The 17,531-nt window shown below is 46.0% G+C and overlaps 2 protein-coding genes across 9 annotated transcripts in view; both read left to right on the top strand.

Moving 5' to 3' along the window:
* ZMYM5 (zinc finger MYM-type containing 5) overlaps positions 1 to 4,992 on the top strand; it is a 40,731-nt gene extending 35,739 nt beyond the window's left edge. The window contains exon 6 of the mRNA XM_084981227.1: positions 3,616 to 4,992. Within this exon, the coding sequence (XP_084837353.1) occupies positions 3,616 to 4,380 (765 nt within the window). The 3' untranslated portion in view covers positions 4,381 to 4,992. The remainder of the gene's footprint in view (positions 1 to 3,615) is intronic.
* A 4,627-nt stretch (positions 4,993 to 9,619) lies between these two features.
* PSPC1 (paraspeckle component 1) overlaps positions 9,620 to 17,531 on the top strand; it is a 94,774-nt gene continuing 86,862 nt past the window's right edge. For all 8 annotated transcript variants that reach the window (XR_002336589.2, XR_014818903.1, XR_002336587.2 and 5 more), the window contains exon 1: positions 9,620 to 10,120. Coding sequence is in view for 4 of the 8 variants with exons in the window: in XM_021065421.2 (XP_020921080.1) it covers positions 9,755 to 10,120 (366 nt within the window). In the remaining 4 variants the exon portion in view is untranslated. The remainder of the gene's footprint in view (positions 10,121 to 17,531) is intronic.

Raw genomic sequence — 17,531 nt, 5'->3', positions numbered from 1 at the left:
AGTGGTCCAATTGGAGCTGTAGACGCCGGCCTACACCACAGCCACAGCAACGCGGGATCCTTAACCCACTGAGCGAGGCCAGGGGTCGAACTGGCAACCTTATGTTTCCTCTTCGGATTTGTTTCCACTGTGCCACGTCGGAAACTCCATAGCCTGTTGATTTGTGAAGAAAGTACTAAATCATTTTGATAAAAAAGCAAGATCTTTCTTCAACAGATGGTGGCTGGGACAGTTTTTTTGTTTGTTTGGACTAAATAAGCCTGTCCTCAGTTGATCCCATATATAAAAATTCAGGATGAATCATACATGTCAACCAGGGACATTCTTATGTTTTCTTATGGCCGAACCCACTCATAGGGTAGTTTAGGGGCCAGAAATTGCGTCCTAGTCATACTGTGCCCTACGTTGCACCTGCAACAGTGCCAGATCTTTTAGCCCACTGTGCTGTGCCCGCAATCGGTCTTGTGTGTGTCTCCCCAGGAACTTGAGGAACTTGAATCATTGCAGTCAGTTTCTTTTTTTTTTTTAAACGGCCACAGTCGAGACATATGTAAGATGCCAAGCTAGCGGCCACATTGGAGCTGCAGCTTCCGGCCTACGCCACAGCCACAGTAACTCAGGATCGGAGCCACGTGTGCGGCCTTCCCCACAGCTCAAGGCAACGCCAAATCCTTAATTTACTGATGCACCCTCTTCCTCAGGGATACTGTTCGGGCTCGTTAACCACTGAGCCACGACGGGAACTCCTGTGGTCACATTCTTAGCCTAGGGCATTGCAGTGGGAACTCCTGAAGCAGGAACATTTCTCAGCCCCCATTTCACTAGATAGGGATTTAAACGGTTTGCGTTTAGGGAAAATAACAGTGTGGTGGGTGGCTTGTTGCATCTTAGAGGAAGCAGGGCACCGTAGTTGACTTGCGAGTGTTTGCAAGGAAGGCAAAGGGCTTTTGGGTGTGGCTGGTAGAAGATCACAGTCCACAGCTTGAAAAGAGGCAAAAGGACTTAGCGTAAGTTATCTTTTCAAAAGTGCATGGTGGGACTTCCCTCATGGTTTAGCAGGTTAAGAATCTGGCATTCTGAGGCTGGTAACGGCTGTGGTGCAGGTTATAATCGTTTTAAAAGGTTTCTAATTTTTTTTTTCTGTCTTTTTAGGCCTGCACCCATGGCATGTGGAGGTTCCCAGGCTAGGCGTCAAGTCGCAGTTGTGGCTTCCGGCTTACACCACAGCCGAAGCAACGCCAGATCCAAGTTGCGTCTGCAGCCTGTACCACAGCTTGCGGCAACACCAGCTGCTTTACCCACTGTGTGAGGCCAGGGATAGAACCCAGGTCCTCATGGATGTTCGTTGTGTTTGTTACCTCTGAGCCACATCTGGAGTTCCCACATGGTTCATCAGATTCAGAACCCAGCTAGTATCCATGAGGATGTGGGTTTGATTATCCATGAGGATGTGGGTTTGATACCTGGCATTGCTCAGTGGGATTAGGATCCAGCATTGTTGTAGCTGTGGTGCAGGCCGGCTGCTGCAGCTTTGATTTGACCCCTAGCCCAGGAACTTCAATATGCTGAAGGTGTGGCCCTAAAAAAAAAAAAAAATGGTGGGTACTATACCTGTATCTGTTAGACCATAAGCTTTAGCTCATATGCGGACAATAAGCTCATAAATTTGATGTAAATATATAGCTTAAGGAGTTCCCACTGTGGCGCAGCAGAAACGAATCCTACTAGGAACCATGAGGTTTTGGGTTCGATCCCTGCCTTGCTCAGTGGGTTAAGGATCTGGCATTGCTGTGAGCTGTGGTGTAGATCACAGACATGGCTTGGATCCTGCATTGCTGTGGCTGTGGTGCAGGCCGGCAGCTGTGGCTCTGATTGGACCCCTAGCCTGGGAACCTCCATATGCCGTGGGTGCGGCCCTAAAAAGACAAAAAAAAAAAAAAAAGTATTTATATCTATATCCATAAAAGATACTGAAGTTCAGAGCAAGGGTCTTATTTAAAGTCACACAGCTAGATTTGACCTCAATCTGAAACCTTAATATGTTCCTTTTTTTTTTTTTTTTAAATGCTTTTAGGGCCATGTGGGCGTATGGAAGTTCCCAGGCTAGGGGTTCAATCTGAGCTGCAGGCCTGCATGCCACAGCCACAGCAACGCAAGATCGGAGCCCTGTCTGCGACCTGCTCCACAGCTCATGGTAACACTGGATACTCAGCCTACTGAGTGAGGCCAGGGATCAGACCTGCATCCTCATGGATAGTAGGCCGGTTTGTTATTGTTAAGCCATCACAGGAACTCCTGTTTCTTTCTTTTTTTTTTTTTGGTTTGCTTTTTAGGACTGTGCTTGCGGCATATGGAGGTTCCCAGGCTCGGATTCCAGTCACAGCTATAGCTGCCAGCCTGCACCACAGCCACAGCGGTGTGGGATCTGAGCCGTATCTGCGACCTACACCATAGATCACAACAACACCAGTGAGGCCTGGTACCAAACCCGCAGTCTCATGGTTTCCAGTCGGATTGTTTCCGCTGAGCCTCGGCGGGAGCTCCTGTTGTTTCCAATACCAGTATTTAATTACACACATGGCTTTGTCTCCCCTCTCAAGTCCCGAATCCCCTCTTCCGTCTTGCTTAGCCCCCCGGAGACCTAGTGACCATCTAACCCAGATACGACTTGCTAATTGTGGCCCAGCCCCGTATCATCTTTCCCATAACTCCAGACAAGGCCCCCATCCTCTTTCCAGAACTGATCACCATGGATTCCTGATTCCTGACTGTGCCCGTGGTCTTCCTTAACCCTTGAAAACCCGTACAGTCAGGCCAGTCTTTCTAAATACAAGTTTCATCATGTCACTCCGGCTTTTTCTACCTCATTGCTGCCTCTGCTCTTAGGAATTTATTGGCACAACATGCTTAATTCCTTAAGCTCCATGGTATACAGCGGGCAGGTTTTACCCTGTACTGTAGTACTGTAGCTAATAGGATGCCTTTTATATTTGGTACATCTTTGTTCTTTCGAATCCTTTTTTGCATTTTTGTTTTATTGACTCCAGAAGAGCTAATGTTCCTTTATTAGACAGAATCATACCGTATATGGCACTTTTGCATATCATACTATTTTCCAGATTCATCCAAATTATAGCATACGTCTTAATTTTTATTGCAAAATAGTAGTCCATTGAATGGATAATCCCCTATTGTTATTTCTACTTTGGGTTTTTTTTTTTTTTTTTTTTTTTTTTTTTTTTGTCTTTTTGCTATTTTTTTGGGGCCACTCCCGTGGCATATGGAGGTTCCCAGGCTAGGGGTCTAATCGGAGCTGTAGCCACTGGCCTATGCCAGAGCCACAGCAACGCAGGATCCGAGCCGCATCTGCAACCTACACCACAGCTCACGGCAACGCCGGATCGTTAACCCACTGAGCAGGGGCAGGGATCGAACCCGCAACCTCATGGTTCCTAGTCGGATTCGTTAACCGCTGCGCCACGACGGGAACTCCTGATTTGTATTTCTTTGATGATTAATGATGAGCACTTTTTTTCATGTGCTTATTGGTCATTTGTATATAAATTTTTTCAGTGTTAACAGTTTAAGATAAAGTTGTAAACTATTTCTCCTCAGATAATGGAAACACACTCAAAGAAAATATTAGCATCAGAAAAGAGAAAAAGGAGTGCCAATAGAGAAGAAAATGAAAGAAAATTGGATGGCTCATCAGATGTACTTTTGAAAGACATAGAGAAAATACCAGAGAAGAAGGAAAAGACTTCAGAGCTACAGATCTCAGCAGAATGTAACCCAGATACATCAGTGATCCAGCAGGATTTGAATTTACTGCCTTTGTCAGCCATGGCTGGTCAGTGTCAAGAGCAGCTGGAAGAGCAGCAATCGGAAGACTCCATCATACCACCTGTGCTTTCTGCAGATCCAGGTACATGGCCCCGAATTTTGAGCATTGACCAAAGGGACGCCCTAGTTGAAAATGACCCACCTCAAGTGCGGAATTTTAACTTTCCAAAGGACAATACGGGGAGGAAGTTTTCTGAAACTTACTATACGAGAATTCTCCCAAATGGTGAAAAAACCGCTAGGTCCTGGTTACTTTACTCCACCTTGAAAGATTCTGTCTTTTGTCTCTATTGCAAACTCTTTGGGGAAGGGAAGAATCAACTGAAGAATGAGAGTGGGTGCAAAGATTGGCAGCATTTATCTCATATTCTTAGCAAACACGAGGAGAGTGAAATGCATATCAACAATAGCGTTAAATATTCAAAATTAAAATCTGATTTGAATAAAACTAAAACTCTTGAAGCTGCAGATCGCAAATTGGAGGAGAAGGAGGGGATGGAAGGTGTAAAGCTGTTGTATTCGGTCGGCCTGATCTGACGCGCCAAGCTCTCCCATTTGGCGCTGCCCCGGAGGTCGGCGGCATCTGTGAGAGGCCCTGGCTGGCTCCACGTGTCATAGTACGTAACCAGCGGAGATGGCTTCTGCTTCAAACTCTAAAGCTCAGCCGTGAGACGAAATGCCAGTTTCCATCTAGGCAGTTGTTAATCTCGTCAGCCCGTCAGTCCACACCTTTTAAAAGGGGCGTTCCAGGACTGACATTTGACTGATGTGGCTAATACTCTGTTCTGATTATCCTGAAAGAGGGCCAGAAAGGCTTACAGTTATCAGTACTAGTTGAACAGATACTTAGGTGAACAAGTGCCATTCAGAAAGGGAATGGGATCTGAAACTGCAGCTCTTTGCTGTTAAACCAAATACTTGTGGCTTATCTCATTTGGGCAAAACATTTTATTGTTTGAGCAAAACAATATCTTTTGTTATGTTAAATTAAGGTGGTTAATTTGTGTTTGTTTTGTTTTGCTTTAATTTAATTTGTCAATGTTTTGGCTTTTCTTGTCAGGTGAAAACTAAGCATAAAGAGTGCATACCTATTTTTAAGTTGGTATAAATGTAAGAAATATTAAAATAAAAATATATTGTTAACCTTTAGGTATTGAGCCATTTTTTTCTTGTCATCTGAAGGAGAAATACACCAATGAAAATGAAGGGTCTCAGTTTTTTCAGCGTCAATTGATGTTCCCTTCACGTATTTACTGATTCTCCCTTTGCTTCTGGTTTCTCATACCAGTTCCTTTGTAACGAATATTGTCTCTCGGTTTTCCCCATGAAGCGGAATGGCAGGTGAGCACTGCCTGGAGTGGGAGAGGCGCGCTCGGCGGGACCTGCGCAGGAGCTTGCAGACTGGTAGTGAGGCCAGTGCACGAAGCATGGGGGTGACCAAGGAAATCATTCTCTTTCGTTTGTGACCATTTTCTTTTCTGACAACTGATCACTTCAGTCTTTCAGATGTGGGTCCGACTGAGGCTTTGGGCTTCCCGAAAATGCAGTTTGCTTTCAGAGGCCCTTGAGGATACTTGACAGCACGTCACAGGTTCCGAAGTTCCTTTGCAAATGATTTGTGTGCCCATTATTTCATTAATACCGATTAAGCGAATGACAGATGTGTTACATGATTTTACTGGATAGACTCTTGGATATCTGAGCAAACTAATGAAAGTGACCAGTGCCCCCTTTATTCATTGAGAAAAATGAATTAGATCCTCTCTTTTTTTTTTTTTTTTTTTTTGGTCTTTTGTCTTTTTTTGTTGTTGTTGCTATTTCTTGGGCCGCTCCCGCGGCATATGGAGGTTCCCAGGCTAGGGGTCCAATCGGAGCTGTAGCCACCGGCCTACGCCAGAGCCACAGCAACGCGGGATCCGAGCTGCGTCTGCAACCTACACCACAGCTCACGGCAACGCCGGATCGTTAACCCACTGAGCAAGGGCAGGGACTGAACCCGCAACCTCATGGTTCCTAGTCGGATTCGTTAACCACTGCGCCACGACGGGAACTCCAGATCCTCATCTTTTAAGTGCTTTCGTTTCTGTCTTTTTTTTTTATGGACACACCTGCGGCATATGTAAGTTCCCAGGCTAGGGGTCTCATTGGAGCTGCAGCTTCCTGCATATTCAGTGCTATAGCCACAGCAATGCAAGATCCGAGCCATGTCTGCGACTTACACTGCTGGATCCTTAACCCCGAGTGAGGCCAGGGATTGAACCCGCATCCTCATGGAAACTAGTCAGGTTCGTTTCCGCAGAGCCACAACGGAATTGCCTCGTCTTTTTTAACACATAAAAAAGCAACGTCACTACCCCTCATTTTACTTGTTGAAGGTCCCAAGTGTCCGCTTTATGCTGAGGACTAGGCCCTGGCTGGGAGGAGCGCGTCGCTGAGCCGCTGGTAACCCTGCCCGGGAGCTTTGTCCAGCATCCAGTGTGAGTCCTCCCCACAGTGCCCAGGCCCGGCTGAAGAGACAGTATCAGCTGGCTGTGCCTTCTAGGCCTGGTCCCCAGACCCTACCCACTGTGACCGTGAGGGAGCAGTCTGCCTGTTGCCTGCGTCTCGGGGATCGTGACCCAGGGACGTTGCTCCCTCCAGGTCACAGAGGTGGAGCCTGGGCCCTGCCACAGGGAGGGCACTGGCACTCTGCAGGACACAGCCCTCTGCCTGTTCCTGGGCCCCCAGCTCACCTGCCAGCCTGAGGCTGGGTGGCCTGGAGACCCCGTGGAGGAGGCAGACGTCGTTTTCTCACCACACTCTTTCCCGAGGGCACCCCCGGAAGACCGACTGTTGACAGAACAGGGCCTCTGAGCGTCCCTTGCTAACGGCTGCCCACCCACCTCTCCCCATTACAAAATGAATAAACGTTGATGGTAACAGCTTGGAGTGAGGTGGGGAGGAGTGTTGCTCTGAGGTAGAGAAAAGTGTGTGAACCTGCTGTACAGAACATTAGTCAAGAGCGCTTGAAGCTTGCTGTCCACGCTGCTGTGGCCGCACCTGGAGAATCATGCCCAGCAGTGCAGGACTGCGTGGAAGTCACAGAAAAGGAGTCATCGGATGAGTCTGTGCTAATCTGGGGAAGCCTCCTGGAGGAGGTGAGGCTTGAGGGAGAACTTCAAAGCAGGTCATTGGCTGGTCCAGAGGACAAGGAAACAGCCAGCACAAAGCAGAGGCCTGACCGTCCCCAGGTTAGAGATGTCTCAGAGTGGCTGGAGGGGAGAAGGCGTTTTGTGCCACCAAGTGGAACAGACCCAGGCTGGCTTCACTGGCTGGGGACGGGGCAGCCAGCCCATGCACGACTGGATAAACTGGTACCAGGATCAAGGCTCTGGAGTAAAGCAAAGGCTTGATGCAAAAATAAAGTCAAGAAAAATTACTAGGGGCTGAAGTCTTACCTGAAACGTGTGGTCAAATTTTTCAAGACTGATCGGGTCAGAAAGTTATTACAGCGGGATAGAGAGAGGATAAAAAGAGGAACGGGGAGAGAGAATTTACATTGGCATGAGCTTTTTGGAGCTGGCGTTTTTGTTGAAGTGGAGAAATGACCTCCAAATTGGAAGGCATCACAAGGGAATGTCATTTCCAGGCCTGGTGACATGTGGGGTGAAGGAAAGAAACACACCCACTTTCCTCTACTGGCTGTGGGAGCAGTCTTCAGAGGAAAACCATATTCCAGTTAAAGCAGGAAAGTGGAAAGTGTTCAGTGAAAAAATTAAAAATGGGGATTTTTCTGAAGACAGAGTGAGTTTCCAAGGCTTTGGGGCAGCGGAAAGGGGTGGGGAATTGGGTCAGATTGATGAATTTACAGAGCTGTACAGGGATCAGAATCTGGGTGTAACTGAGGTAAATGAGGATTCTTCCTTGTGTTTCATTTTTAGTTGGTTTTTTTTTTTTTTTTTTTTTTTTTGCTTCTTTAGGGCCAAACTTAGGGCATATGGAAGTTCCCAGGGTGGGGGTCAAATCAGAGCTGTAGCCCGCACCACAGCTACAGCAACTTGGGATCCCAGCAGCAGCATCTTCGACCTACACCATAGCTCACGCCAACGCTGGATCCTTTCCCCACTGAGTGAGGCCAGGGATTGAACCCACATCCTCATGGACACTAGCTGGGTTTGTAACCCACAGAGCCACAATGCAAACTCCCTCATTTTTATGCTTTTGGATAGTTGAAATCATTTGTTTAAGCTGTAATTTTCTTTTTTGGCCATTATCTGCAGCATGTGTTAGTTCCCAGGCCAGGGATGGAACCAGAGCCATAGCTATGACAATGCTGGACCCTTAAACCACTGCGTCACAAGGGTACTCCATAAACTAATTTAAATACAGTAACACTGACCACTTTAGTATGCCATTCTGCCTATTTTGACAAATTCATGCGATTTTGTAGCTGTCACCACAATCAAGATGTACTTCTATTTTTCCAGAAATTTTGCTGTATCCCTACTCGATAACCCCTCCCTACCTTCCAGTTCCTAGCAAGCACTGAACTGTATTCCTTAGCCATAGAATGTCATCTATTCAGAATGTAGCCTTTGAGTCACATTGATGTTTCTACCAGTCATTTATTCCTCTTTATTGCTGAGTATATTCTGCTTTATGAATGTACTACTGTTAATCTCTTCACCAGTTGGATATTAGGGTTGATTCAGTTTTTGTTGATTACAGTATAATTTATAAAGCCCCTATAAAATTTGCATATAGGTTTTTGTGTGAACACAAGTTTTCATTTCACTTGGATATAAGCAGCATTAGGATTGCCGTTTTACTTTTTTTTTTTTTTTCTTTTCTTTTTTTAGGGCCACACCTCTGGCATTTGGAAGTTCTCACACTAGGTGCTACAGCTGCTGGACTACGCCCCAGCCACAGCAACATGCCAGATCTGAGCCGCGTCTGCAACCTACACCACAGCTCACTGTAACACCAATTCTTAACCCACTGAGCAAGGCCGGGGATCGAACCGTAACCTCATGGTTCCTAGTCAGATTCGTTTCCATTGCACCAGGAGGGGAACTGCAGGATTGCTGTTTTAAAGTAAAACATTTGTGGGTTATGAACCTGACTAGTATCCATGAGGATGCGGGTTTGATCCCTGGCCTCGCTCAGTGGGTTAAGGATCCAGTGTTGCCGGGATCTGTGGTGTAGATCGCAGATGCAGCTCAGATCTGGTGTTGCTGTGGCTGTGCTGTAGGCCAGTGGCTACAGCTCCAATTTAGCACCTAACCTGGGAACTTCCATATGCTGTCGGTGCCGCCCTAAAACAAAAAACCAAAAAACCACACCGTGATTATTTTATGGAATTGGATTTTTCATCGGGAAATACAATAAAAACCTTGCTCTTGAAAAAGGTAGAAATGCTGTTTTGTTTCAACTATTATTGGGAGATAGCTCATTATTTAATGCTATGTATTAAATCCGCAAGTTTTCACTTTCATGCCATTGCTGAAAACTGGGGTGGACATTTGGGCAACTATGGATGTCCCCAACACCTTTGCACTTTCACACATTGCTGCAATGCCGAACAAACTTCCCCGTAGTTACAAGGAACATCACGCTTATCTGGGGAGGGGGAGGGGTAGGCTGGAACCGGGGACCGCGTTAAGCAGTGCGCATGCGCGCGCCCCAGGGCGCCATTGGCTCTGCAGTGCGCGGGCGCGCCGACTCCCGGCTCCAGCGCGGCCTCGGCCGAGGGGCGGGGCTGACTTGGCGTCTCTGCCTCCGGCTCGGCGGCGGCGGCGCCATCTTGGGCGTGCGGCCGGGTGTGCGGCTGGCGGTTGGCGTCCGCGACCGTGTCCTTCCCGACCCCGACTCCGTGGGCGGACGCTCACTGCGGAACGAGCTGTAGGGCTGGGTCCGGAGGGCGCGCGCTGAGATGATGCTGAGAGGAAACCTGAAGCAAGTGCGCATCGAGAAGAACCCGGCGCGCCTCCGTGCCCTAGAGTCGGCGGCCGGCGAGGGCGAGCCGGCGGCCATGGCGCTCGCGCTGCCCGGGGAGCCGCCCGCGCCCGCGCCCGCCGCGCCCGCCGAGGACCGGCCGGCCGAGGAGGGCGGCTTCACCATCGACATCAAGAGCTTCCTCAAGCCGGGCGAGAAGACGTACACGCAGCGCTGCCGCCTCTTCGTGGGGAACCTGCCGACGGACATCACCGAGGACGACTTCAAGCGGCTGTTCGAGCGCTACGGCGAGCCCAGCGAGGTCTTCATCAACCGCGACCGCGGCTTCGGCTTCATCCGCCTGGTGAGGGCCGCGGGCGGGCGGCGGGCCGCGCCTCCCCTCCGCGTCTCCCTCCCTCGGCCTCTCGGCTCCCTCCTCCTCGCCCCCCCGCCCCGCCCGGCCGCCCCTCGTCTTCCCTCTCCCGGCCCTCGTGCCCCCGCCTGGTCTGCCTCCCCTCCGTCACCCCACTCCGCCGGGCCCGGCCGCCTGTCCTCGCGCGGCGCGGGCTGCTACTTTCTGTGTCGCTCGCGCATTGTGCGCTGGAGGAGCACGCTTCACCCCTTGTCAAATAAAGCGGCAAGTTCGCTAGTACCGTGCACACATCGTGCCTCCCTAATGTTAAAAAAACAAAAGTGCCGTTTTATACTTCCAGGACAGAGTACCTGTTTTATTACGTTTTCCTCTGCGCTTTGAGAATTTCCTCGATGTCGTTTATACGGCGTCATCGTAATTGGTATTTACATGCTGGATTCCCCCCCCCAACAAATTATCTTTACAAAAGGGGGACAGTTTTAGGTAAATAAATGGCTTTCCGTTTTTTGTTTTTTTAATCACCGGGTATAGAGTTATTTATTGTTTAGCATGGTCCTGTTCTAGAGTTTTGTACCTTTGCATGGTTTTTGTTTTTACCGGGATAGGCTTGAGTTCCGCCGGTGTTGTGGTTTGATCCTCAAATGTTCATTTCCGATTGTGGAAGCTTTTCTTTGTAGAACTTAAACTCTTCTTTCGATGAGTGGACAAGGCAAAATTCTAATACGTAGAGAAACATAATCAAATGAGACCGTTTTTAGGTAGAACATTTGAAGACCTAGAAATTCCTTAAAATTGGTGTATAATAATCGACCTTTTGAACATAAGTTTTAAGTACGTTTCACTAACATGTTTTTGTTTTGTGGGTTTTCTTTTGTTGCTTGTTTTTTTCCATTTTTGGCCTCCCTTTGGCAAAAATGGAGTTCCTCAGCCAGGGATCAGATTCAAGCCACAGCAACGCTGGATCCTTAACCAACTGTACCTGATGGGGGTCAAACCCACAACGTCCCATTGCTCCCAAGCCAGTGCTGATCCTTTGGTGCCCCAGCGAGAACTCCCATTTAACTATGTTTTGGATGTTAGCGAACAGCCTGTCACTTGATAAAATTATTATTATTATTATTTTTTTTTTTTTTGGCTTTTTGCTATTTCTTTGGGCCGCTCCCACGGCATATGGAGGTTCCCAGGCTAGGGGTTGAATCGGAGCTGTAGTCTCCGGCCTACACCAGAGCCGCAGCAACGCGGGATCCAAGCTGCGTCTGCAACCTACACCACAGCTCACGGCCACGCCAGATTGTTAACCCACTGAGCAAGGGCAGGGACCGAACCCGCAACCTCATGGTTCCTAGTCGGATTCGTTAACCACTGCGCTACGACGGGAACTCCTAAAATTATTTTTAATATAAATCTAAAACTTACCTTAAAGGGAGTTAGGGAGTTACTTGGTGGCTCAGTGGGTTAAGAATCTGGTGTTGTCGGAGTTCCCTTAGTGGCACAGTGGTTAACGAATCCGACTAGGAACCATGAGGTTGCAGGTTCGGTCCCTGGTCTTGCTCAGTGGGTTAGGGATCCGGCGTTGCTGTGAGCTGTGGTATAGGTTGCAGATGCGGCTCAGATCTGGAGTTGCTGTGGCTGTCGGCTAGAGCTCCAATTAGACCCCTAGCCTGGGAACCTCCATATGCCGCAGGAGCGGCCCTAGAAAAGGCAAAAAGACAAAAAAAAAAAAATCTGGAGTTGTCGACTGATGTGGTGAGGGTTTGTTCCCTGGCCTGGGAACTTACGCATTATATAGGTTTGGCCAAAATAAATAAGTGAGAATAAACAAAGTTAGGTTTTTATAATAAAGTATTATAGGCAACTTTTAGTGAATTTTCCAAAGTGTTATTTAACATTTTCACAATTTTTAGTCTCTGGCACCATCTTGGTCTCTTCTGAAGTTGACATTCTGGAGAAAGAATGGTAGGGCAGCATTTCCCTGTTTGGAAGCCTTACACTTAAAAATAAGCCAATAAACATTCTTTTGACATGGAAAAGTTTTTCCTTCTTATCTAAAAATCCTTCCTTTAGCGTTTCTGCCCTGTCCAGTATAATAGCCACTAGCCATACCAGAGTCCCTTGAAATATGGCTGTTGTATTGTCCAAGGAGTTGAGTTTTAAATTTTATTTATTCTAATTCAGTAGCCAGTAGTGGTTTGTGGCTGCTGTATTGCACAACATGGGCCCTCGATTTTCTTTTCTTTTCGGCTTCCCCGCTGCATATGGAATTCTGGGCCAGGGATCAGATCTGAGCCATTATTGGTGATCTTCGCCACTGCAGCTATGGCAGTGCTGGATCCCTAACCCACTTTGCCCGGCTGGGGATCAGACCTGTGTCCCTTTGCTCCAGAGATGTTGCTGATCCCCTTGGGCCACAGTGGGAACTTCTCCTTGCTTCAAGTTTGTTTCCGGTGGGCTTGTGAAATGGGGTGAAAAGGGCTGCTGTCTTCTTTGGGATATTCTCAAGACCCATGGTCCTGAATTTTTGTGTAGGAAAGTTAAAAATTTGTCTTTTGGAAATTAAAATTTCGTTTATGAGGTTTGACTTAATGGATACTTGAGAGTTTATTTAACCTGAACTCTGTTTCACAGGTAAATTTAAAAGCTCTAAATAGTTAAGTGTGTGTGTGTTTTCCCCTTTATTTAGGAAAGTCATATAGTGCATAACAGAACTGAATGTAAGTAATAGTGTGGCTGTAGGGTACAGTAGTGCCATAGTGGCTCTAAAGTAGTGGTGTAATTTATCTCGTTTGTGTTTTTAGGAATACTTTTCACTTGTTCAGTAATTAATGTTTAAAATAAAAATAAAATTTCTTAGACATCTATTTCCAGTTAATTGTAGTTTTCCAGTTAGTTGACGAATTCTGAGACATTTTTGAGATGGTAAAGAATCAGCATTCCTGTAATGGTGAGAAAAAGAATTTAGGTGGCAGCTACTTGCGAACGAAGTTCTAACACATAGTGTGAGTACGTGATACATTAAAGATGAGTCTGGGTATTTTGTACACATTTTGTGGAATTTTAAACTCAGATACTGTTTTTTAGGTTTTGGATGGCTACCAGCAATTTAGATTAAGTAAATTAACTGAAAGGTTGTAGGACACTTAATTTTTTCGGCTGTGCCCATGGCATGTGGAAGTTCCCAGGCCATAGGTCTGGAAACTTTCGTCTGGAAACTCTTTGCAGTGGTGATGCCCCTTAATCTGATGTGCCACAGGGGAGCGCCTGTGGCGCATTATTAAAGTGAGTTTATTTATTTATTTATTTTGAATTTTTTTGGGCCGCACTCATGGCATATGGAGGTTCCCAGGCTAGGGGTGGAATTGGAGCTCTAGCTGCCAACCTACGCCACAGCCAAAGCCATGCCAGATCCGAACCACGTCTTTGACCTACACCACAGCTCATGGCAATGCTGGAATCTTAACCCTCTGAACAAGGCCAGGGATTGAACCCGAGTCCTCATGGATGCTAGTCAGATTTGTTTCCACTGAACCATGACGGAACTCCCCTAAAGTGAGTTTAATATAGTTAAAACAGTCAGTAGTTTGATCAGTATTTGGTTTCTGCTTTTATTTTCCCCTGCTTTTAGCTTTAGTAAACCGATTTCTGCAGCAGTGATTCACGGAAGAGTGGTCCCTGTCTAGTAGCTTTACATCTCTTCTAAGTATAAGCAGAAGGCTACTTACATTTTTTGTTTTACCATTCATGCTAACCCTATACCATTTCAGAAATTGTCTCACTTTATCAGTTAACTGGAATTCATTAGAAATGCAGCTTCTAGGCCCTCATCCTTGATCTTCTGGATCAGAAAATTTGAAGTTGGGGCCCAGCAGTTCCGGGATTTAACCAGCCCTCCATGTTGTTGTGATACTTGCTAAAGTTTGAGAACCATTATCACTTTGGGGGGAGGGGCACACTCCCTGCACCACATGTCAGGGATTGAACCTGTGCCACAGCAACAACCTGAACCACAGTTGTGGCAGTGTGGGATCCTTTAACCACTAGGCCACCAGGGAACTCCTGCTCATACTTAATTATATATATTGTGTAAGTATAAATTAACTATACTTAATTTCTGCAGTGGGGAATTCTAACCATTCGTAAACAATGAGAGAAAACATCGCATACTTTGGAATGGGACCAGGAGAAAGCATTAGGCCCTAGTTCAAGCAATCTATCTTGAGGTAGTCACGTGACAGTTTTTTTCTTGTTTTTGTATTCCTTTCCATTAAGAACCGGTAATTCCACATTTTATGCAGAGTGATACGGGGATACCAGCTGGATCGTGGGGTTTATGGTGTATTGGTGGAGGTTGTGATTTCTGTATAGATTCAAATCGGCATTTGTGTGTGATCTTGGACAAGTTACTTTGCCCTTCACAGGTCTGTTTCCCCATGTACACGGTGAGGGTAGTAGAAAAACCCACACGGATCGCTGGTGAGATGGAGAAAGATAATGCACACAGACGTGTGGGTGCATGTATGTATTTGAAGGGGAGAGATAATGGCTGCCATATAAGTAACCTCTTGATGAAAGTTACCGTCACTCTTCTGAGATACAAAGTAAAGAGATCTTTGGTTCATTTCAAATACATAAATTTAATTGACTCTCTGGTTACTTTCGTACACACTTAGAGGAGTGCTTTTGCTTCCCAGAGGACATTTGGCAATGTCTGGAGATATTTTTAGTTCTCACAACTGATGGTGGTTCTACTGACATAAATACCCTACAGTGCATGGACAGCCCCTCATAATAATAATTATTCTGCCCGTGCTGTTACCAGTGCTGAGGTTGGGAAGCCCTGATGTAGAACCATTTAAAAGTGTAAAAAGTATAAACTTTGAAGATGGGTTATGACATTGAAAATTCATGACAGCATAAACATGTTATTTGGCCCCAAAAGCATTAAAAAATTTGCCAGCAGTGAAAAAGTGCTTAACAGAGAAACAGATATTTCTTGCTTCTGGGAAGAAAAAAAAAAAAGCCAGTATGTGATATGGTGACTATATCTGACAGAATCTGAATAGGAGATGCTGTCTAGAAACACTTTCCAGTTTTACAAAGTCCTCACCAGGCTCTGTCTACTCCCCTGCCCCCAATCATACTGTTATGAATAATTTTAGGCATACAGAAATGAACATTTAACACTTGATTTTTTTAAATAATGATTTTTATTTTTTCGTTATAGCTGGTTTACAGTTTTTCTGTCCATTTTCTACTGTATAGCAAAGTGACCCAGTCACACATACATGTATACATTTTTTTCTCACATTATCATGCTCCATCATAAGTGACTAGATATAGTTCCCAGTACTATACAGAAGGATCTCATTGCTTATCCATTTCAGAGGCAGTAGTTTGCATCTATTAATACCAAATTCCCAGTCCATCCCCCCCCAGCCCCCTCCAGCTACCACAAGCCTGTTCTCCATGTCCATGAGTTTCTTTTCTGTGGAAAGATTCATTTGTGCCATACATTAGATTCCAGATATAAGTGATATCATATGGTATTTGTCCTTCTCTTTCTGACTTACTTCACTTAGCATGAGAGTCTCTAGTTCCATACATGTTGCTGCAAATGGCATTATTTTGTCTTTTTTATGGCTGAGTAGTATTCCATTGTGCATATACACCACATCTTTCTAATCCAATCATCTGTTGATGGACATTTAGGTTGTTTCCATGTCTTGGCTATTGTGAATAGTGCTGCAGTGAACATACGGGTGCATGTATCTTTTTCAAGGAAAGTTCTGTCCGGATATGTGCCCAAGAATGGGGTTGCTGGGTCATACGGTAGTTCTGTGTATAGTTTTCTGATGTACTTCCTTACTGTTTTCGGTAGTGGTTGTACCAATTTACAGTCCCACCAACATGGAGGAGGGTTCCCTTTTCAACACACCCTTTCCAGCATTTAACACCTAGATTTTTTTTTGTCTTTTTCCCATTTCTTGGGCTGCTTCCTGCGGCATATGGAGGTTCCCAGGCTAGGGGTCCAATCGGAGCTGTAGCTGCCGGCCTACGCCAAAGCCACAGCAGCTCAGGATCTGAGCCACGTCTGTGACCTACACCACAGCCCACGGCAACGCTGGATCCTCAACTGAGCGAGGCCAGGGATGGAACCCGCCACCTCATGGTTCCTAGTCGGACTCGTTAACCACTGAGCCACGATGGGAACTCCTAACACCGAGATTTTACAGTTAAATTTTGTTGTATGTTTTTTCACATATCTATTCATCTCTTTCTCTATCCATCAGTCCATAACCATTAAACATTTCAGCATGCTTATCATTAACTAGAGTCCATTTACATGTAGTGAAACACACAAATTTTAAGTGTATGATTTGGTGATTTTAGGTGAAGACATTAACATCACCGCATTAGATTTCTTCATGTTTCTTCCCATTCCTGATTTTATCTGTGACAGCATTGTAATTGAAGACTTCATTCCTAAAGTCTACTTTTTTTCCTTTCTTCTTTTTTTTTTTTTTTTTTTTTTGCTTTTAAGAGCTGTACCTGTGGCACATGGAGGTTCCCAGGCTAGGGGTCCAGTCGGCTCTATAGCTGCCGGCCTACGACACAGCCACAGTGATATCAGATCTGTGGTGTCTGCAACGTACGCCACAGCTCACAGCAACAATGGATGCTTAACCCACTGAGCGAGGCCAGGGATTGAACCCGAAACCTCATGGCTCCTAGTTGGATTCCTTTCCACTGTGCCACGAGGGGAACTCCTCTGAAGTCTACTCAGAGTTGCTGAAGTAAATGACATCTTAGGTGCGAAGGACATATCCCTAGTTAGATATTCGTGAAGTGTTTCCTGGTGCTACTGCTGTTACTAAGTTAAGAGCATACTCTGATTTCTCTTCAAATGGAATAAATCTCTTTATCTTTTTTTTTTTTTTGTCTTTTGTCTTTTTTTGTTGTTGTTGTTGCTATTTCTTGGGCCGCTCCCGCGGCATGTGGAGGTTCCCAGGCTAGGGGTTGAATCGGAGCTGTAGCCACCCGCCTACACCAGAGCCACAGCAACACGGGATCCGAGCCGCATCTGCAACCTACACCACAGCTCACGGCAATGCCGGATCGTTAACCCACTGAGCAAGGGCAGGGACCGAACCCGCAACCTCATGGTTCCTAGTCGGATTCGTTAACCACTGCGCCACGACAGGAACTCCCTCTTTACCTTTTTTAACTAAGTTAACTGTAATAAATTTTGAATTTTGAGGATCTGTAAAAATGTTATGTCTTTGTAAAATTAGTTCTGTAGACAGGTTTTAGCATACATGCAGTAATTTAAAGCCGTTGTGAACATTCTAGGGATTGAATAAAAAGCTCTTGTGAAAAAAATAAATAAAAATTAAAAAAAATAAAG

Source organism: Sus scrofa, chromosome 11 (assembly GCF_054392235.1).
Source record: "Sus scrofa isolate SSC_HxYL_T2T_F1_AM1 chromosome 11, Sscrofa_HxYL_maternal_Yorkshire_Landrace_v2.0, whole genome shotgun sequence".
Lineage (NCBI taxonomy): Eukaryota > Metazoa > Chordata > Mammalia > Artiodactyla > Suidae > Sus > Sus scrofa.
Note: the sequence above shows the minus strand (reverse complement) of the source record. Positions and strands in the feature narration are given on the sequence as shown.